The sequence below is a fragment of the Brachycentrus maculatus genome, unplaced genomic scaffold, assembly GCF_059751285.1.
Source record: "Brachycentrus maculatus isolate JH-2025_06_01 unplaced genomic scaffold, ASM5975128v1 h1tg000493l, whole genome shotgun sequence".
NCBI lineage: Eukaryota > Metazoa > Arthropoda > Insecta > Trichoptera > Brachycentridae > Brachycentrus > Brachycentrus maculatus.
Genome location: NW_028281240.1, coordinates 407,912 through 428,524, shown reverse-complemented (window position 1 = coordinate 428,524; position 20,613 = coordinate 407,912). Strand labels below are relative to the sequence as shown.

Here is a 20,613-nt window from a genome sequence, read left to right as displayed (position 1 = left end):
ATAATAAAAAAGAGGATACCTATTCATAAACTTTATTTAGAAATTTTCAATGTTAGTGCTTCTATCACATTTTAAAGGTATTTTATTGGATTCGTCTATGACGCGAACCCAATAAAAATAGGAACTTCGTAAATAATTTAATAAAAAAGAATAAACTTTAAAGTACAGAAGCTAGATGTCTCAAAACTATTTATATTTTGGTGTGCGTCTTCGATGAAAAAAATAATGTAAAAAGTTTTTGGCAAATCAACGACCTTTGATGTTATTTAAAAAATAAAAAAAGATGTTCGTTGATCCAATTTTTTGGAAAACTTTTGCTTTTCCATAGTAATCTACAACAAAGTATAGAAATTTCTGTTGTTTTCTACCATTTTCCGATCCATTCAGGTTGGCATCACTGGCTGTCATTGTCACTGTTTTCTGGTTATATTATATGCTGTTTTTCGAACTGTCCCCTATTTTTCAGATTTATGTGCTTATTTTTAAAATTGAGTATTTTTTATAAGTGAAAATACAATATCAGCTATCGTTATTACCTGAATTAAATAAATATAATTTTTTTGAAATTATTTGTTAGTGGTTACCGCGACTACAGACACTCTTGTAGCTTGTAATAATAAATTATATTTGTATTTTGCACAATTTCAGTATGTTTTTTGTTGTTGTACCTTTGATGATTACATAGATAGTTTACGATAAAATGGTAAACGGTGCTGTTTGTGCCATACTCGGTTGCTATAACAGAAGGTGGCAGCAAAATTCACCATCCTTTTACACATTTCCGAGGAATAGAGAAATGTAAGTACATAAATAAAAATACCACATGTTTCAATTGCATTTACATGATTGCTACACCTGTATTTTGGCTATACCACGACTGTATGGGAAAAGGATGACTGCCATCAAATTTGTTCATGAGAATGGAATTAATGCCTGATTGCATAGCCGAGAAACCACAATTAAAAACATCCTTTTTATTGTGGTTTTTCGGCTACGCTACAGATTCCCAAAAATATTAATAAAAATTACATAATTTAATTTGTCCTACTCAATGTCTGTGATTTTTTTTTAAAGAACTCTTAAATTATAATACTGTATTTTTGAGTTGTGGAGAATAAGTCGACTGTATTTTTGGATGTTAACACATTGTTTTGCGGGAAACGCTTAAAAGCGTCTTTTACATACTCTTGGTAAAAAGTGGAATACGCTTATAAGCGTTCTATTTTTTTACTTTTGGTAGAGTGCGAAAGACGCCAAAAAATCATTGTTTACATTGGAATTGGGTTAGTGGTTACTTATGATTAGTCTACTGAAGGCCAGGTTGCAGACTGTCTGAGTATTATTAGGGTCGGGGTTGATAAAACAACTGCCCGACAACAATGTATTCTTTCTCTTCTTCTCTGTCTTATTCCTTATTACTGAGGGTTGTGACCCTTGTGGAAGCAATGACTCTTCTCCAGTTATCCCTTGACTGCGCTGCACGTAGCGCTCTAACCTCCGAGGTGCCTGCTGCTGCCTTTACTTGGGATCTTCTTCTCCCTTTCTTCCCCTCCAGTCTACCGATTCAATTCATCCAATGACCTGAAGAATCCGTTGTGTACAGATCGGCCAGAGTCAAACCATCCAAGTGTAGTTCCTTTCTAATGGACTCGTTGGTGCGTCTAGCTGTCCATGAAATTTGGAGCATGCGCTTGCAACACCACATTTAGAAATCGTCAATTTTTCTCCTTTATGCTGCTTTTATGGTCCATGTTTCAGGAGCATAGAGAAAAATGGAGTGGACCAAATTCCTGACAAGCTTTATCTTGGTGTTGTTACTCAATGCATAATAATGTATTAACAATTGATTACTTGGTTTTGAATTGTTCTTTTTTATTTACAGCTGTGAACAGTGGGTGAGCAGATGTAAAAGACCGGAGTTGCAAGAGTTATTATTGAAAAAAGGACCAGAATTTCTGTATAAGAATTATCACATTTGTTCTGATCACTTTTATAAGAAAGATTTTCGAAATGAGAACCTACTTAGTCAGGGGTATGTATACTTATATAATATATTATTTAAACTTAAGTAACTAACTAACCTTGCCATTTTCCGCAGGGGTAGGCATATAGATCAAATCGCCACACTACTCGGTCTTTGCAAACAATCTTCAACTCGTCCACATTCATGGATCTCTCCGACTCCTGGTCTGACCACTTTCAAGTATTTGATATACTTGACCATGCCAAGTTTTCCTCGGCCTTCCTCTGGTCTTATTCTCAACTACATTTGCCTCGTTCATTTATTCCACATGTCCAAATTATCTCTACACACCTCTCTTAATTTTACTGGTAATTCTAATCTCAGCCTTGCATTCTATCCTTATTTTTACATTCAAACTTCTATCATAGATCGATTTGCTGCACATTCGTCTGAGAGATCACATTTTGACTGCATTCAGTCTACCTTCATCCTTCTTTTGCCAACTTCATTCTTCACTTCCATACATGAGGGTTGTATATATTATTTTATACAGGTTATTTCTAATATTTGTATTTCCTATTGTATAAACAGAAATACACGGTACACATTTGCTTGCTTTATTAACCAATGAGAGTACTTTCACTCAATGTTGGACATCATAAGTTTGAAGAAAAGACAATATATATGAAAATGTAAAAAAAAAAAGATTAGAATTGCCATATGATTCATTTTAAAATAGCAGTAGTGCATGAAATATGTAAATTAGTTTTGAAATCCACTACATTTTATAAGCTTTCCGATATTGTTTTTTGGTTATATGAAAAATATTATCTTTCTTGTACACATTCTTCTCTAAAGAATAAATGGAGAGTGATTCAGAGAGATACAGATCAAATGCAGATAACATAAGTGCTCTTGTATGACATTAAAAATATGTTTTCTTTTTGTTTCTTGCATTCAGTCTTTTACCTGGATCAGTGCCAATATATGTCTGTGATGACAATCCAGCAAGAAGAAGTTACAGCACCGAAGCGAAAAGTCAGAGTTTTCCCCCAGCTCCGAGTCGTAAAGGAATAGAATACACAATGGCAACTTTAACACCAATCGGAGCACTAGTAGAAACCACCGCAATGCCACTAAAAACCGCTGAAACGCCAACGGAAACCATTGAAATGCCAATGCAAATCGATGGAATAGTAGTAGAATCTACGTCGACGCCAACGGAAACTACTTCAATTTCAATAGTAAGCACTTCAGCATCAACAAAAACTATGTTAACGCCTGCAGAAGCCACTTTAACGCCTTTGGAAACCCCTGCATCAATTTTAATTGAAAAAATACAAGTTTATAAGAACAGATTGAGAAATTCACAGAAACTGGTTTCTAAATATAAAAATAAGCTAAAAAGATGTCATAGTACTATTGAAAAACTAAGGAAACAGTTAGGTTCGAATGGGCAAGATAATTAAAAGAATTACAAAAAACAGTAAAATAGAACAACAGAAAAATAGAAATCAGAATATTGATATTGCATGACAAGGGGTGATCAAAGGTAGCAATGAATTATTTATACTGAATGTTATTTTCATTTCATAAATTAACCACTTAACAGTTGAATTTTGGCGAGAAAATTCATCGGTGTAAGAAATTATCACCCAGAAGTCTAAACAAGACTGGCCGAACACCACTCGGGTTATTCAATAAAAATAAATTGGTCAATATTTGACTCGGGCAAAGCAGGACTGATGAGTTGGAATAGGATTTACCCGAGCAGTGCTCGGGCTCGTCAAATATAATACAAACTCCTTGCCCGAGTCACGCTCTGGCTAGTCTGGGAACTGGTTAAGTTAGCCCTTAAGGGGGGGTTTGAAAGACCCCAGTTATATTAATAGAAATATTGTATGTAATTAAAATACGGAGCTTGCGACAAACCACATGCTCAGTTGCATGCTCACAGATCAACTGTGCAAATTGTGGCATGTATGATCGCAACAATGCAGTTCATAATGTCTTTCTCACTTCCACGCAGCTGTGGAAGCAAGACACCGTTGGACCATTGAATCACGTATCGTCTTCAATCAAAGGTTTGCCAAATATTTATCAAAATAATAAATCATAGATCACACGTTTTGAATATTTTTAATAGAAAAATGTTGAAGTATTTAAGTGTACCAAATATTTAAGTGTAATTTTAAAGGTTACAAAAAATATCAATTGAAACATTTCAGGGGGTGTCAAATCCCCCTTTAAGGTAGGTTAAAATAACCCATTGAATAAAAATTGAAATATTGACTTTTTTTATTGATATTATTTTTTTTATTAGTATTACTTTATGAAAGATATGAGACTGAGATGTGTATGAAGATAATTTATTTTTATTTTATAGAAAATAAACGTCATTAGACAATAAAATAAAAATAAATGTGTTTGAATATAAAAATAAAAACCTTTTAAAGGCTTTGATAAAAATTTTTTTGCTCATTTAAGTAAATCATAGAAAAATATTTGATTTTTTTTATTTAATTCTTCATTTGATTAATACTGCTTACTACATGATGATACTGTATTTTTTTTTAATTTATCTTTTTGGCAGAAACTTTTTGATTTTTCAATAAAGTGATAATTTTTTTTATGTGAATTATAATATGTATAGGGTTTTCCAATAAGAGGTTTAATTTTGAATAGCCGGCTATCTGGGCAGCTTCCGCTTTTGAAGCTGTCATCTTTTGACATTTGACAAGTAAAAACTATGCAATTAATAAAAATGCAACGATACACGCTTCAACAACACATTGAAATTGTTAAAATTCACTACAGAAATGGTGAAAATTTTGCAGTCACAGTTCGCGAAACTAAAGCACTTTTTGGTCATCGTGAAGCGCCTTCTCGGCCAGCAATAGTGAAACTTGTTAAAAAATTTCAGCTGTTGGGACAAATTAGTGATGTGAAGAATCGAAACCGCGTGCATCGCTCAAGAACAATTTAAAATATTGCTGCTGTAGCCCGCAGTGTTGACAAAAACCAGGTTTGTCGATTCCTCATCGATCTGGTGAGGCTGGTGCAACTGTTACGGTGAATGCATTGCGCTATCGAGCTATGATTAATGATTTTTTATGGCCGGAATTGGAAGATATTGATGTGGACGACATTTATTTTCAACAAGAGGGCACTACGTGCCACACAAGCAACGAAACAATCGCAATTTTGCAACAAAAATTTCCTGGCCGTGATATTTCTCGAAGAGGTGATCACAGTTGGCCCCCGAGATCTTGTGATTTAATACCTTGAGACTTTTTTCTTTGGGGCCACATGAAAGATAAGGTCTATGCCAATGCTCCACAATCGATTGAAGACCTTAAAGATGGAATTCGTGAAGTTATCGAGGATATACAGCCGCAAATGTGCGAATTGGTCATGGAAAATTGAATGAAAAGCATATGGTGCTGCAGCCGTAGCTGTGGCGGCCATTTGGCTGATATCGTTTTCCATCGTTAATCGCATACTTTTCTCTTAACAATGCAATAAATATTCATTGATTTATCTTAAAACATACTAGTTTTTTTCAAATATCAAAATGAAACCTCTTATTGGATAACCCTATATAAAGTTTTTTTTAATAGTGTGCTCAAACTTTGACTGTATAGTGGCTATATTGGTGAAGCTATTCCTGTCAAATTTGACAGGAATACTTATTTGGTCTTGTCATTCAACCATGGAACGATACACAATTCAATAACGCGCTGATTGCATTATATTTTTATCGAAATCAGTGCTTTATTAGCCTAACATTCCGTGTAATTTTGGGAAATAAATCATCTTCAGTGATATGACTCATTTCTGGTTCAGTGTCTTCGTAAACAAGCAAAATTGCCAGATTTGGAGCGAAGAAAATCCACAGGAGATTCATTAAGTCCCTCTTCACTCTGAAAAATTCACCGTTTTGTGTAGATTTTGGTTTGGCGAAATTATTGCCCCTTATTTCTTCAAAGATGAGCAAGGATCCTCACTGACAATGGCGACCGATATCGGACTATGATAACAAATTTTTTATAACCTATGATGGATGGTATGGATCTTGCAAACATGTGGTTTCAACAGGATGGCGCCACTTGCCATGCTGCACGGGAAACATTGAATTTATTGGATGAGGAGTTCGAGGGCTTCATCATCTTGCGTGGTTGCGACATCAACTGGCAATTAAGATGCTGCGATTTAATGCCACTGGACTATTTTCTGTGGCGGTACATGATATCTCTGGTCTAAACAGACTTACTCGCGTTTTAATGAAATTAGACCCCATTTATGCAAAGATATCGTCTAAACTAGGATGCGCCACTTACAGCGGAGCCGCGGCGCTCATTGAGCTAAAATTGTATGGTCGTTAAATATACTTTAAAATAAAAAAAAACACAATTATGGCAATATCACATAGACAGCTTGTTTTATTTCATTTTAAAGCTTGAGTACTCTTAATGAATAACCCTTTACTCCCTTCTCTGCTAATGTACCCAATAGTGCACAGGTCATTAAATAAGATAGACACGGTGTTATCTTCATAAATAATTCTATTTGGGCAAGGTTAGAGCTTTGTCAGCATCTGTAGTTACCGGGTTTGCCTACCATGCTGGGGGTCTTGATTCCCAGACAAGTCAGAATAAATAAAAGTTCTTTTTCACTCTAATATTTATTTAATATTATGACTGGTAACTGAAGCGTAAGACATCACTATCACTTTGCCTTCATATAATTCATGATCAACTTGTATCAATTTGATGTAGTGCCCTATGTACTATTGGATGCAGACGAAGGTATAAAGAAAGCAAGGTGGTTAATACTGTGCTCCAGGTTTTTTGATACAGGAATGATTTGATCAGATACAGATGACATAAGTGAAGTAGCTCAGGGTGAAGGACATTTCTGCTATATGGGACAGGCAATAGAGGACAAATGGTAGGCAGGAAAAGGAGAATAGTGCAATGCCTAGGTCACTCGGGGTTGCATACCCATACTCGTGCTAACTTACGTATGTATTTTTTACATCCTGAATGGTTATCAAATTGGGATAAAGGTATTAACTTGAAAAAAATGAGAACATTAAAATATTAATTTATTTTAAATGATCAATATATAATACAATGTATCTTAAATCCTATCATGAACAGTATTGCAAATGCATTATTTATACATTCATAATATTTTTTTCTTATTTATGTCGGATATGTCAACAGATTGATATTACATAAAATGTAAACACATAATTGTGTAATAGACTTGTTTTGAATGATATGGTTTAATAATTAAATGTTTTATTTATTTATCGTTCAATTTTTTTTACATTTAACAACTAAACACTGATTAATAATGTGTTTATAAATGTTTTATTATATTCCAAACCATAAAATAAACTATGTACCTCTAATAACTATTTTGTAAAACATCAAACACCCAAAATATTTGCAAGCTCATTTTTTTTATATTTATTAGGCAGGGACTTATTGTAACAACGTTTATTTCAGTAGAAATGGAAGAAGAGAGTTCTGTTGTTGGTTTAGAATTATAATCTGTAAAGATATGTAATAATTTCAATTCGAACATCAAAATAGCTGTATATATTTTGTACAGTGCAAGTTCTTAAAAATAAACCAAAAATTTAATTGACTAAACAGACAATCAAAGTTGTGAAACATCATCATGTTACTATAGATACTTTTTTTAGCTTTGAACATTTTATCTGCGTTATTTGAGCAGTAACCGGCTTTCATTGTGACTGACTTCGTTGTAATTATGTGAGGTTTTTGTCAATCTTTCAACAGTGACAATATCAGAAACGATTTATCGTTTAAAGGACTTTAATCCTGTCATGGGGTAACTAAAATAAGTGACTATCTAAAATAGCCTTTCGTCATCTATTTCATATAATGAAAATGCAGTATGACTAAGAAAGAAAAGTAGAAAATTTCAAATTATTGTCAATCCATACATTCTAACTTAACTTAAAAAATATATATTAAATTAACTGTATAAATACAAACATAAAAATAAAGATTACTTATCGTTACTCTACTGTGGTATGGTCACAATTTTATTTCAGAATTTCGCAGGACTGTTGTAAGGGATCTGATTTTTTTTTTTATTAACATACAGAAAAATTAAATGACCTGTTGCGTTATAAAGTTTGCTATCAACAATCTGTTATTAGATTTTTCAATAAATATTAAAATAATAATTAGATGTTTTCAGAAGGTATTCTAAAATTTGATTGTATGTTAGTTTCATGTAAGTACAGAAGGCATAGTGAAACTATGTGTCTTCAGACGCGGTAAAAATATAGATAGGAATGTATCAATAATTATAGTTTTATATAAATGTTTTAAAACTTAGAATAATTATGTAAAAAAATCAGTAAATTCAGATCTTACATTATAATAAAATAACCCGTTTGTGTATGGAATGCTATTATGGTATCAGTCATTTATTAGAGGTTTATTAAAAATTTATTACCTTTGCTGAATGCAAGGGGTCTTATGCATAAATAATAATGTTTGAAAACTGCAGTCAATGAAGGCAAGAGTGCTAGACAAAGTGATATTTTGAATGCATATTTTAAAATTCAAGAAATAAGATCAAAGTATAATGTAGGTACATTATATTTAAGGAATTATTGTCAGCTTAATTTGTTATCATATTTTAAAGTTTCTAACGATAAGACCATTTGCTTAAAGCTAAAATTAAATGGAAATGCTAATAAACAAACAAGACATGTATGTATGATCAATTAATACATCAGTCTTTTAGAAATATAAACTGCAAAAATTATACCGACACTTATACATAATCTTCAGGGCTTAATTACTTAAAGCTATATTTTACCGGAGAGTAGCTGTCTCAGTGGAAATACGCGAAGGATGGGTTATTGGTTAGTAAGTTATATAAACTAGCTAAAGAAATAGATAAACAACTAATCAAATAACTAAAGTTTTATAATTCATACTTCGGAATAATCTTATCAAAATCGTATGTACAAAAAGATGGGAATCTGTAATATTTATTTTATATATTAAGTTATTGTAAAACACATATTTCTTTTTTTAAGTATGACACAGATATGTAGAATTAACGGGATGAAGAACTATGTTAAGATCACATTATTTACATAAATACTTACAAACATTTAGATTTCTAATATATTTTATCTAAGGTCATATTCAGAAGATTTTAGTACATCAGATTTTTGGATTTTAATGGATGTCTACTATTTCATTTACATTCTACCTTACTTTAAAGCATAATTTAAAATCAAAATCAAGAATACACGTTTCATTGAATGTAAATAATAAAATATTTTCTTAAATTGATTTTGTTTTGTTGAATTTTGTTTCTGGCAAAAAGTATGAATAGAGTCTGTCAGGAATGTGAGTTTATAAAATTAGAAAATATTAATTTCATATTTATAACACAGCAATATCATCTAATCATTTTATTTTATGCTTTTTAACAAGATATACATATTTTAATATTACATATAAACAAATGTATTTTATTTACACTATTTACATAAAATACTTTCAATAGGTAGCAAAAAAAACAGTTATGCTTAATTAAAGCGCAATATCCAAAAATAAAATCATTATACGAGTACACTGATTTAAAGAATCTTTCAATTGAATTTTCAATCAAATACTAGTGAAAAAGTGGGTTTTTAGAATTACATGATTAAAGTTTAGTTCTGTATGCAGTCTATCAAATTGTCACAATAAGTCCCACAATGAATGATTACATATTACTTAATCTTACATCTTTATTTTTAAATCCACGGAAATAACATTGACAATGCTTATGCGACTCAAAGAGCAATTAGATACTGTTAAATTGTTCAATTTTAAGTACAAATAGAGAACATATAAATTTAATTTAAAGCACCAAAGATGGAGAAGTAAAATTTATACTAATGAATATCTTATATTCATGTTGGATAGAAAATTCTATTATATATATTTATTAGGTAAGTTGACACTATACATTTTATTTTACAGATATTATTATGAACACAAACCTATATTTATGTCTTCATAGGTATGCATTAAGCATGTAGATATGTACAAGGTAAAGAAAAATCAGATGTACAAATAATCATTACGTATAGTAAGTAAAATAGTAAGGTATTCCTTTTATTACTGATGATACACATAACAACGATAATTTACAGTTATTGATTAGCTAACACTGTTCAATAGGCTTCACTGAACCAATGGGTCGATGCAAATCTATCTGCCGGCCATTAGATTTGAGACTAGCGACACATCCCTTCAGACTCTGGTACAGTTGAGGGGGTAGTCCGTGCGGAAGGGAAGGTGCGCCACCTGTGGAAATAATTAAACATTACAATGAATTTATTTCAAATGGCAAGATGACTAGATCAATTATAAATTTTACATACTTGTTTTATTTTTTTTCAAATGCCTTTTCACAACCATTTAGGATTTTTGTGCTTAACATGATTGCTGAACCTTGTCTTAAAATACTGTTTTCGTAATTTAAAAATAATATAAGGATCATAAATTCTAATTTCTATCAAAATCGATGCATAGATTTATAAGTTAATTTATGAGATACAAATGTGTCACCTACTTTCAAAATCCGCCAGATCCATTAATTCGATTTTACAAAAAATTCGAAATTCTCCGGGTAACATTTATGTTTCAAAGAATTGTCTATCTTTACTTAAAATATTATGAAATAGAGAATTTTCCCCTTTTTTATAATTTTTTCAGTATTTAAAAAAAAAACACGAGACACAAACCGATAATGACGTCATCTATATTTTTGACCTATCCCCGCTCTCTGATTGGCCGATATGTGTCAGAAGGAAAGTTCCATGAATATAGCGGAATTTGATATACAACACTGTTTTTAAGTATTTTTTAGTAGGGTTTTCAAGTATATAAATATTTTAAACATTAAAACCCACAATTGGCATCCCGATAGAGTATATATTTTAAAATCTTATAAAATTGGATCTGGCGGATTTTGAATGTAGGCGACACAATTTTTTTTAACGGTTCCAGAACCATGGCTAATTTTCCAAAAAGTAATTTTCCCGGCTCTAATGTCTATTCTTTTATTGAATAAAATTGCTTAAAGTAAAATATATGAAACTCACCAATCCATAATTTTGGATTTGCCTTCGTTGTCAAAATTGGCAACTGTGTATAACCCCTGATGGATGGTTGGTCATCAATTTGTATTAAAGACATTTTCTTTCTGCGTCTTATGACAACTGTGTGCCAAAGTCCATCGTCCACTCTGACCTTTGACTTGATTGTGCTGTACCATCTGTCTTTACGGTTTGAAGTAACATTTCGGGAGCTGTAGTCACTGTATATTAGTTCTGCGTGGCCATTATTTATTCCCAGAGCCAGAAAATCTCCTTGGCCAACGCCACCCTTCTTCCTCCATATGAGCAGTCCTGAGCTCTCAGTTGTGCGAAATTTTATATCTAAGCGCATACCCCTTTCGGGAACTTTTCTGTAACATCACATAATTATAAATCGAACCATTTTGCACTTTCATTTGTCAAATTGAAATGTATTAGTAATAATATGACAACTTACATTAAATGTTAGTGGAAGAAATGTTAACAATTTTAGTCATAAAATTATATTAATATTAAATTATAAAACTTCGAAGATATAAAGTGATAATCTTTTAGCCTCTATCTGATATGGCTCGTTGTTAGCTGTTGAAATTCATAGCATCGGTCATCATATTGTTAGTACTGAAAGGATTAGAAAATAATGTTAGCGTATTAATAGGATACATTTGTTAACTATTACATATCTTAACTTTTATTTAGTCACACAATGTTGAAAATGCATTATTTTAAACGCCATAGAATTTCAGTAATTCTGTTTATTATTATTATATGTAATATGGTAAATAATCGACTTATGTGTGGGTGAGATTTTACCTTCTTCCTCCCCTGCTTCTATATGCAAAGTACGCTTCTCCGTCAAATTTAACAGGGGTGTTATTATCAGTGATCTCGGCAGATGGCTGTCTCGTCTCGCAGTTTCTGCCTTCAAAGCCGTCTTTGCAAACGCATTTGTATTCGTTCAGCATGGGCACGCACGCCCCCTTGTGTTGACAAGGGTTGGCAGTGTGAGAGCAAGGATATCCCAAATATCTCGACATCCCGACCGTGGCACAAGGCAATGCTTCCTCCACTGGCAACATACTGCATTTAGGAGTGTCCTCGTTGTAAATAATAAGGGGTGCGGAATTGACAAACACTTGTTGAATGGCTCCAACAAAACTACTCGTTATTCCAGAAAGGCGATGTGGCTTTGTATGCAATCTACAAAATGAAATAATATTTTTTACAAATCTTTGAAAACAATTAGTAAAATTTGTTTAATGATGTGTAATTAAGTACATATATATATTTAGTAATCATAAACTTACGGCAGTGATCCCAGGAAAACAGGCAGACCCAAATTAAGTTCTGTGAGTGAAGGAGCAGAATAACCCTTAACGGCCGGCCAGTCATCTAATCGTAACGTTCCTTCTCGACCAGTCCTGAATGCTCTAACTTTGTGCCATCGGTCTTTTGTGACTTTTTCAGGATACCTTTATTAAAAAATCAAGACAGTTGAATGACTCTTCCTTTCAAACTGAGAACTACATAATACTAAATGAATTATAAATCAATGTATCTTTTTTCTTCTTTTAACCCTTATCCACACTCCATGGTGCATAGGCGGTGCTGTATCATAGTGACCGAGTGTTATCTTCATTGTTAATTGCATGAAGGCAAGGTGATCAGTCCTGCGCTTCTTGTACCAGTCCAGGGTGATTTAAAATAAATATGAGAGTGAAAATCACCCATATTTATTTTGACCTCCCTGGGATTTAAACCCGGGACCTCCAGCATGCTAGCCAAACACGCTGACCTCTACACTATGGAGGTGGACAAAATCAATACACACAGTAATAAAAAGCATGGTATATATATATGGTATATATGTATATATGGTTATTTGATTCAAGGATTCTACTATCAGAGCGTGGAACGTTGATTTAATGATGGATTTTACAATAAATAAGGTATTGTGAAACTGATTCAAAACTTACGAGATATTTGCAATACCGCTCCCCAGATTGAACCTAAATTGCAAGTAACCATTTATGAGGTTGAGAGATATGAAATCTCCTTTTGCTTTACTGGATTGGCTATTGTAGAATAGCATTCCAGAAAGCTTTTTAGTCAGGAACCAAATTTCGATTCGGAATGCATCGCTTAAACCATCAAGCTTCGGTAGTTGAAGATAGCTACTCCCATTGAACTCTGGGACAAATGTTTCATGAAGATTTGTCATTTCTAAAAATACAAAACAACAATTAATCTTTCAACATGATATACATTGAGTATAATATATGGGTATATGATTGTAAATGTTGATAAATTACCATATGAACAGGAGTTCACTCCTTCTGAAGAAACAAGTTTTCCTCCAAATAGACATTTGCAGACATATTCCCCATCAGCGTTCGAATCACACAGAACCCCCTCTTCTGTTCCGCATGGATTGGATTCACAAGGATCAATTTTCTCTTCGCACTGTTGTCCTTTATAGTTACCGGAACAAATGCAAGTGTACTGAAGCTCTTCACTATCATTGGCTTGGCAAGTTGCACCATTTAAACAAGGCACACTGACACAAGGATTCGCAGTGCACTCTCTGACATTTTGCATTGCCAAAATTGCAGCGTCTTCCTTGCCAAGTTTCTTTGTCACCTGATGCCGAATGATTCTAAGATGTTTTATGCATCCAGTAAAACCATGCTTGGAACCAATATTATCAAAAACTCTGGAATAGAGAAAAAACACATTAAATATATTTTTTTCTACAATGTCTCTCCTATTTTTGGTTTATTGGTTTTGATTACTTACTTTGAGAAGTTGGTAGGGACACTTCCTACAAATGTATCTTCTGATAAGTCTAACGCTTTAAGACTTCCAGTGGACTGTCCGACAACATCTTCATGATCATCTACACTAAGAATCCCATCGCGATGGTACCTTTTAGCAGATACTTTGTGATATTCGTTTAGTTGAATTTTTTCTACCGATGTCAGAATTACTACACCATCTCCTAAATTATATCTAAAATTAAAAAAAAAAAACATTCAGAATCGTTGGAAGGGAAACATTTACACAAGACTCACATAGTCTAACAGTAGTATACAATAGATTTTGGATTCCCCGAAACGACAATGTGGAATTGGTGTTTTCCAAAATCACCCATGGTTTGGTACTTTGATCCCCGCATGCAGTTTCTCAGTGATGATATGATTACAGTTTGTGTTAATATACAAGTATTTATATATTGAGAAAGCCCCATTTAAAGCTGTACATTACTTTAAGCACAATTTCACTATTTTGTTTTTGAAATAATTATCTAAAATTGATTGAGAGTCTTACCTGAATTCCACAAATCCGTTTACAATTGCTAATGAAACAAAATCTCCCGTTCCATCATATTTCTGTTGATCATACAAGATTACCCCGTTTTCGGAAAATGTTTTGAATTCCACATCAATGTTAAGTTTATGATAAGCTTTAAGAGGTTTTAGTCTTATGTAAGCTCTGCCATCAAATGAAGGTGTATCAATATAATTAACGGGATCCGGGGGTTGTAATTTGTCCTGACACAGTTCACCAGTGAATTGCGCATCACAGATGCATGTGAAAGTAGCCTCGGGAAGGTCAATACATGTACCATAGTTCATACACGGCTCCGAGGAACAAGCTCTTGGTTCTTCTGTGGTTGTGATTTCATCATTGGTAGCTAAAAATTTAAACAGTTCATTAAAAATTTTCATCAAACAATTTTCAGTAACTGTCTTTTCCTTATAAGTTTTCTTTATTGTTTCGGCATTTACTATGTATGGTAAGACATGATTAAATTATAAATAAAGTACCTTTTTTTTACCTCTTGAGTAATATATTTTTAACGACTAGTTTTGAAAGCTACAGATGCTTCTTTCTACGGGTTCGAATATGAACTAGTTTATATTCAAACCCGTGGATGGAAGCGTCCCTAGCTTTCGAAACTAATCTTTAAAAATATAATATTTAAGCAAAAAAATCAAGTGTTTTATTTATAATTTATAATTTTTCTTTTACGAGACATGAATTTTACATACTTTAAGAGTGAAAAAGCCATTTAATAAAAAGAAGAAATATGCAATTTGTTATGACAATAGTTCGTCCAACTTACGGGTGCATTCTCGTCGATCTGCAGCTGGTCTGTGTCCCGACTGACAGATGCACGCTGCCCTGTCACAGCGACTGTTGGGCACTCCGAGGCAGTCTGCGTGGTTGCTGCATAGGTCACCCACGAGAGCGGGAGGAGCGCGGACAGTGGCTGGCGTAGGGCGGTATCCTGGACCAAATCCACCTGATTATTATGATTATTTCATATGGGAAAATTAATTTGGTGTAGTAATACTTTGTGAGGATGCTTAATTCTTAAAAAAATTGTGAAATGTATATTAATACCAATGAAAAAAGTTTGATTTTTAGAGTTTTGACTAGCATGAACTAAGCTAATGGAGTAAAAGTGATATTTATTTACAATACATCTCTAATGTTTTTATTGCTATGTTCTTGTATTTGATGATTGTAGTGTTTTTAATAAATCCATTAAAACACTATGGAATTTAATGTCAATTTAGAAATATGTGTCATTAATTTCTATATAATGTCACATATTTATAAAATTTTATGTAACACATGTGCCACTATAGAATTTAATTAATAGCAGTATTTGAGAAGTAGAAGTTGAATGTGTATTAATTTAAGAGTAATAATAATTCAAAATAAATTATAAATTTAATAACTAATTACTTCTGTGTGGCTTGTCACCATCCAGACTGCTCGTCGAATCTTTATCTCTGGTTGCATCGTATCCTCTTCCGTAGTTATTGTAATAGTTCCGAGGATCGGGCACCAGAAGATGCCTTGTGGACTTGGAGGGGAAGTTATTATCATCTTGCTGGGTGAAGTGTAAAGGAGAGTAATGTTTGGAGGGAAGAGCTGTGCCGGTAATATCTTCTGTTCCTTTGCAAATTCCAAATGCTTGGACCACAACGTCTTCTTGCGTCCGGCACGCTTGAAGCTTGAGGTGGCACTCGGAAGGGTATGTTTGACCATCACTGCCGCAAACCTAGAAATTTAAATCAGTCATTATATTTCGGACACACAGGTATACAAATTTGTCACATTAAAAGCAGTCTGGTGAAAACACATAAGGTTGTGTAGTCTTATTTTAATAGGTAGGTAATAGTTAAAATTCAAGGGAGACAATATGTGTAATAAATCACCATGTTTCATATTAATTGTGACATTGCCACCATGCAGAGCAATTATGACATCTTATATTCATTATTTTGAATACCTACTTATTTTCTTACTGAAGAATAGTTAATTTTCACTGATTTTAAGCAAGCTACAATACGTTTAGATAGTAAATATTGCATTTAGGCTTAGAAATTGAAATATTTCATTTAATTTGTAATAACATTATAACAAATATTTTTACGTTGCATCACTCATTCTCGAATATAAAGAATCAAAGTAACCAACGCAATGTGTGGCCAGACATTATACAAATGTTGATATCAACATTGGGCAATTTTATAAGGATTATTTTTACAGATATAAGTAGATTGGTAGATGTTAAGATAAAATGAGAGTTACCAGCATTGTAGGGTCAGTGGAGTCAGTGGGGCAGCTGGCTGCAGGACACTGGCAGGCCGCTCTTCCATCGGACTCTACGCAGACAGCTCCGAAGTAGCACACTATATCACTGCACGTCTTGGGAGCCAGCACACCAGTTTCCGCTAGAATTGAATAAATTTCCACGATATAATATATATTAATATATAACATTCACATGATATTCATTTGGATTTTTGTTATGTATGTACATTACTGGTCTTCTCGTACTAATACTGTATTTGCTGTAGGACGTTATACTGGCTTCTTTTCCCCTATACCAAACATGCTCAGAAAATATAACAAAGTATCAAAAGACAGCTCATTAGATGTGTTTCTACAGCAAAGACAGCTATACAAAAAACACACTATCCTCTCACTCTTCGTCAGATGTAACTAACTTGCTGGCAATGCCTTGTCTCTCTGGACCATGCATTATGTATATCATCTAAATATCTTTCTATTAGGGTAAGTTTGTTCCCTGTTTATTGGTTTAAAAAAATATAAATATTACACTTTAGAGCTAACGCTCTTGTCTGTGCAGCACCTTTAACCGCTTTCTGTCCTAAAACAGGTTTTTTTAGATTTAAATATGACAGGATGCTGTTCATCTCCTTCAAATCCTCTACTTAATTCTTTATTCATTTTTCTTTCTCTTTTCCCTTGGTAAATGGTAGCAGTTTCTGATTTTTTTAAATTTTACTTATCAGTCATTGTAAAATTAAAAAAACTTTTGATTCTCATTTTGTTTTTTATTATAAAATATCTTCTTACATACAATGTTATGTATGTCTATTTGGGTTTAAACACTTTTTTTTTAAATTGACAGTTGGATTTTATTAAAGTACCTTTTATCAATTCCTGATTGTCTTATGAATGTCTCTGTTAGGAAATCATTTTACTTTAAGTGCTAAGAATAAGTGATTACCATTATAGCATCCGTTGGGTCCTAGCATTTCCTCGTGGTTCATGCACAGGGTACACTTCTGTCCCTGGATCCCGGGCTTGCAGACACAGCGCCCAGTCATCTGTTCGCAGTCTTCTCGGACTGAACCGAACATGGAGCATCCGCAAGCTACAATTAATAATAATAAATAGTATAAATAAACAATTTAAGAACAAAATCAATAATAGCTAAATGGCACTAAAAGCGGTGCTAAATGGCCCTGTAAATACTAACAAACTGTTATATTTTGGCATTGGCACTGACGGGTTTTGGCATTTTTAATCATAATAGTAAAAATTGGGTTGCTATTTTAGTATGCACTTTCACTTCGTAGTAGTTATATATCGTTCACTCCTTTCAAGAAGGTCATAAATAAAAAATCGTCAATTTTCAGTTGTGCATGCTTTCGGAATGCCCAGAAAATGTACTATATCCCTGCAAAAGAGGCATATTTTTAACTTAATATTTACTCGCTACAGGGCAGAAAATGTTGCTTTTGAATTTTGAAGAAAAGGTATTGTTTAATTTTTTTTTAAATTTACTAAATATTTTTCAAATGGAGACACGCTTCCTTCACATCTAATTATGCAGACTTTTGACACCGCCAGATTTTAAGTTCTGATTGATCTGATCGTGCCAAGTCTTTTTCGGTCGTCCTCGTTCTGTTTTCCCTCTCACATTCGCCACATATATTTCTTAGTCATTCTCTCGTTATCCATTCGCTCCACATGTCCATACCACCGCAAAAAACTCTTCCTAATCCTTTCAATTATTCTTCGTTCAGCCTTACATTCCTTTCTTATATCTTCTTATATCTTATATATGTATATTTATATATTTATAAAATTAAGGATTAGGATAGGAAGGATTTAATGAAGGACCCTGTATATGTATATTACCGTGATATAAGATCCTGTAGAAATAGTAGAAATAGGTACCTACAATAATAGTAGTTGGGTAGTATTAATTTATGAAATTGAGTTTTATTATTTTTATAAGAATTGCGCACACATTGGGAACCCCTGGACCATATGGTATATAGTTACTCACGGATGCATCCCTTGTGGCCGGCGCCGATCCGCGGCAGGCCCCAGTAGCCGGGCTCGCAGCGGTCGCAGCGCAGGCCGCCCACGCCCGGCCGGCACGCGCACTGCCCGCTGGCCGGCTCGCACGCGTCGCCCAGCGCGCCCAGCCGGTGGCAGCCGCACGTGCTCGGGCAGCCGGCGCGCGCGGGCCCGCCGGCCGGCGTGCGCTGGTCGGGGCAGCAGCCGTGCGGCGACTCCTCGCACTGCTTGCGCTGGAGGGTCTCGTCTGAAGAGAACGATCATTCAGCACTTCAGCACTTTTTGCAAGTGGTTGGGTGAAAAAGTGGAACACCCTAAAGGTGGGGACTGACCGAAGCATTTCGTCGTAACGTAACATTCGCGGCGAGCATCTGACCGACGGAGCACTCGGAACGCTGAACTGACTATAGGAATGCTCGCATCGTAACGTGTTATGTTACGATGCGAGCATTCAGGCAGTCAGTACAGCGAGCCGAGCGTTCCATCCATAGTTTCGGATGCTCGGTGATGCTCGCCGCGAGCGATGTTACGACGTTATGTTTCGACGAAATGCTTCGGTCAGTCCCCACCTTAAAAGGAATCTAAGACGTAACATCCAATCACTTCTCTCGCCGATCTCAAATTGAGATCTCAAGAAGGAAGTGCGGGGAAGTTGGAACACCGTAAGTCAGGTTAGGTTACGTTTTATTCGGTCAGGTAAGGTATGAGGAGGTACAGAGCATTTTGTCTTACTCTTGAAGCAGCATCTGGCGGCAGTGGCCGCATGATGGCAGTAGCTTCCGGGTGGGCAGTCCTGGCGAGCTGGTCCTCCACCACAGTCCACTTCCCTGCCGCTCCCGTCACGAACTGGAGAGCCGCCCGCGCAAGAGCGTGACTCGAGACCTAGAGGATACTCACCAACTTAGAATATTAATTATGAAAAATTATGCTGACGACCATACAAAACTTACAGCATCGAACAGATTAATAGAAACAAAACTTTTTTTGTTGAATTTTCGTAAAAAGTTTTGTAGAATCTTTTGTTTATTAGTTTTATCACAAATAAATATTTAATATGATCTCATTTGGGCTCAATCAAAGATTTTACTCTGTTTGGCATCTATTATATAAGGTTTTGGCACGTGGATACCATTTTTTCGTCTCGAAACCATACCTGAATTATGGACAAAATGAGCTTTTCCACCGTAGGGCAATCAATTTTGGAGAGCCGATTCTTACAGATTGCCGATAGATTTTCAATTAGGTCTGGCAAAATTCTTGACTAGGTTAACACAGTTCATTGTTTTTGTGTGAAAAATCATATTTTTTTTTGGCAGGGGTTTCAATCCTGCTGAAATATTCCATTACCATTTGACCTTAGTTTTTATATATCTGGTAGCATCTTTTCCAGCAGAATTGGGTGATACTTCTCTCTATTCATCATCTCAGTCACTGAAAGAAGCAGCCCTGGTCCATAATACGACGTACACCCCCAAAACATTTTTTTAGAGGGTGTTGAAAATACGAAAAAAAGCTTTGTTTCAATGAATCTGTTCGATAATGTGTTTTAAAAAGATCTTAATTCCAGTCCATCAATTGGTATTCGATTGCTGGGTTAATATGAACAAGCAGGGAGTGAATGGAAACATAATACAAAGTTAATATAGACAGAGGTGGGCATACAGATTTTGATTATCAAATAGTCTATTAAGGCATAATTTAATAAATCATTAGTATATACATGACAAACTTACATTTAAGGCGTATGTATGCAATAATAACATAAATTACAAAGTAAACAAAAAGACAATAAGTATACGGTAAAGGTAATGATATACGGTGGTTCGCAACTTAATTTTCTTAAAACCCAGGTAATATTTGA

At 34.2% G+C, this 20,613-nt stretch overlaps 1 protein-coding gene and 1 long non-coding RNA gene across 7 annotated transcripts in view; one reads left to right on the top strand and one right to left on the bottom strand.

The window, feature by feature from the left end:
• Nucleotides 1-217: 217 nt before the first annotated feature.
• On the top strand, nt 218-6,948 carry LOC148302007 (uncharacterized). 2 transcript variants are annotated; one of them, XR_015838716.1, is made up of 4 exons: nt 218-798; nt 1,883-2,032; nt 2,925-4,047; nt 4,887-6,942. It is a non-coding gene; the product is annotated as an uncharacterized LOC148302007 (long non-coding RNA). The 2 variants fall into 2 exon arrangements; XR_015838715.1 differs by having other exon boundaries at nt 376-798; nt 2,925-6,948.
• Nucleotides 6,949-9,042: 2,094 nt separating this feature from the next.
• LOC148302006 (agrin-like) overlaps nt 9,043-20,613 on the bottom strand; it is a 241,554-nt gene continuing 229,983 nt past the window's right edge. For 2 of the 5 annotated variants that reach the window (XM_088272297.1, XM_088272299.1), the window contains 14 exons: nt 19,485-19,634; nt 18,739-18,999; nt 17,671-17,817; nt 16,725-16,867; nt 15,873-16,191; nt 15,244-15,423; nt 14,445-14,811; nt 13,914-14,126; nt 13,430-13,830; nt 13,094-13,340; nt 12,425-12,589; nt 11,931-12,317; nt 11,124-11,488; nt 9,043-10,323 (listed from right to left, as the gene is read on the bottom strand). In XM_088272297.1, coding sequence (XP_088128423.1) covers nt 10,181-10,323; nt 11,124-11,488; nt 11,931-12,317; nt 12,425-12,589; nt 13,094-13,340; nt 13,430-13,830; nt 13,914-14,126; nt 14,445-14,811; nt 15,244-15,423; nt 15,873-16,191; nt 16,725-16,867; nt 17,671-17,817; nt 18,739-18,999; nt 19,485-19,634 — 3,488 coding nt within the window. In that variant the 3' untranslated portion in view covers nt 9,043-10,180. Of the gene's footprint in view, nt 10,324-11,123; nt 11,489-11,574; nt 11,739-11,930; nt 12,318-12,424; nt 12,590-13,093; nt 13,341-13,429; nt 13,831-13,913; nt 14,127-14,444; nt 14,812-15,243; nt 15,424-15,872; nt 16,192-16,724; nt 16,868-17,670; nt 17,818-18,738; nt 19,000-19,484; nt 19,635-20,613 lie in introns of those variants that run through there. The other 3 variants (XM_088272298.1, XR_015838714.1, XM_088272300.1) reach the window with 3 other exon arrangements.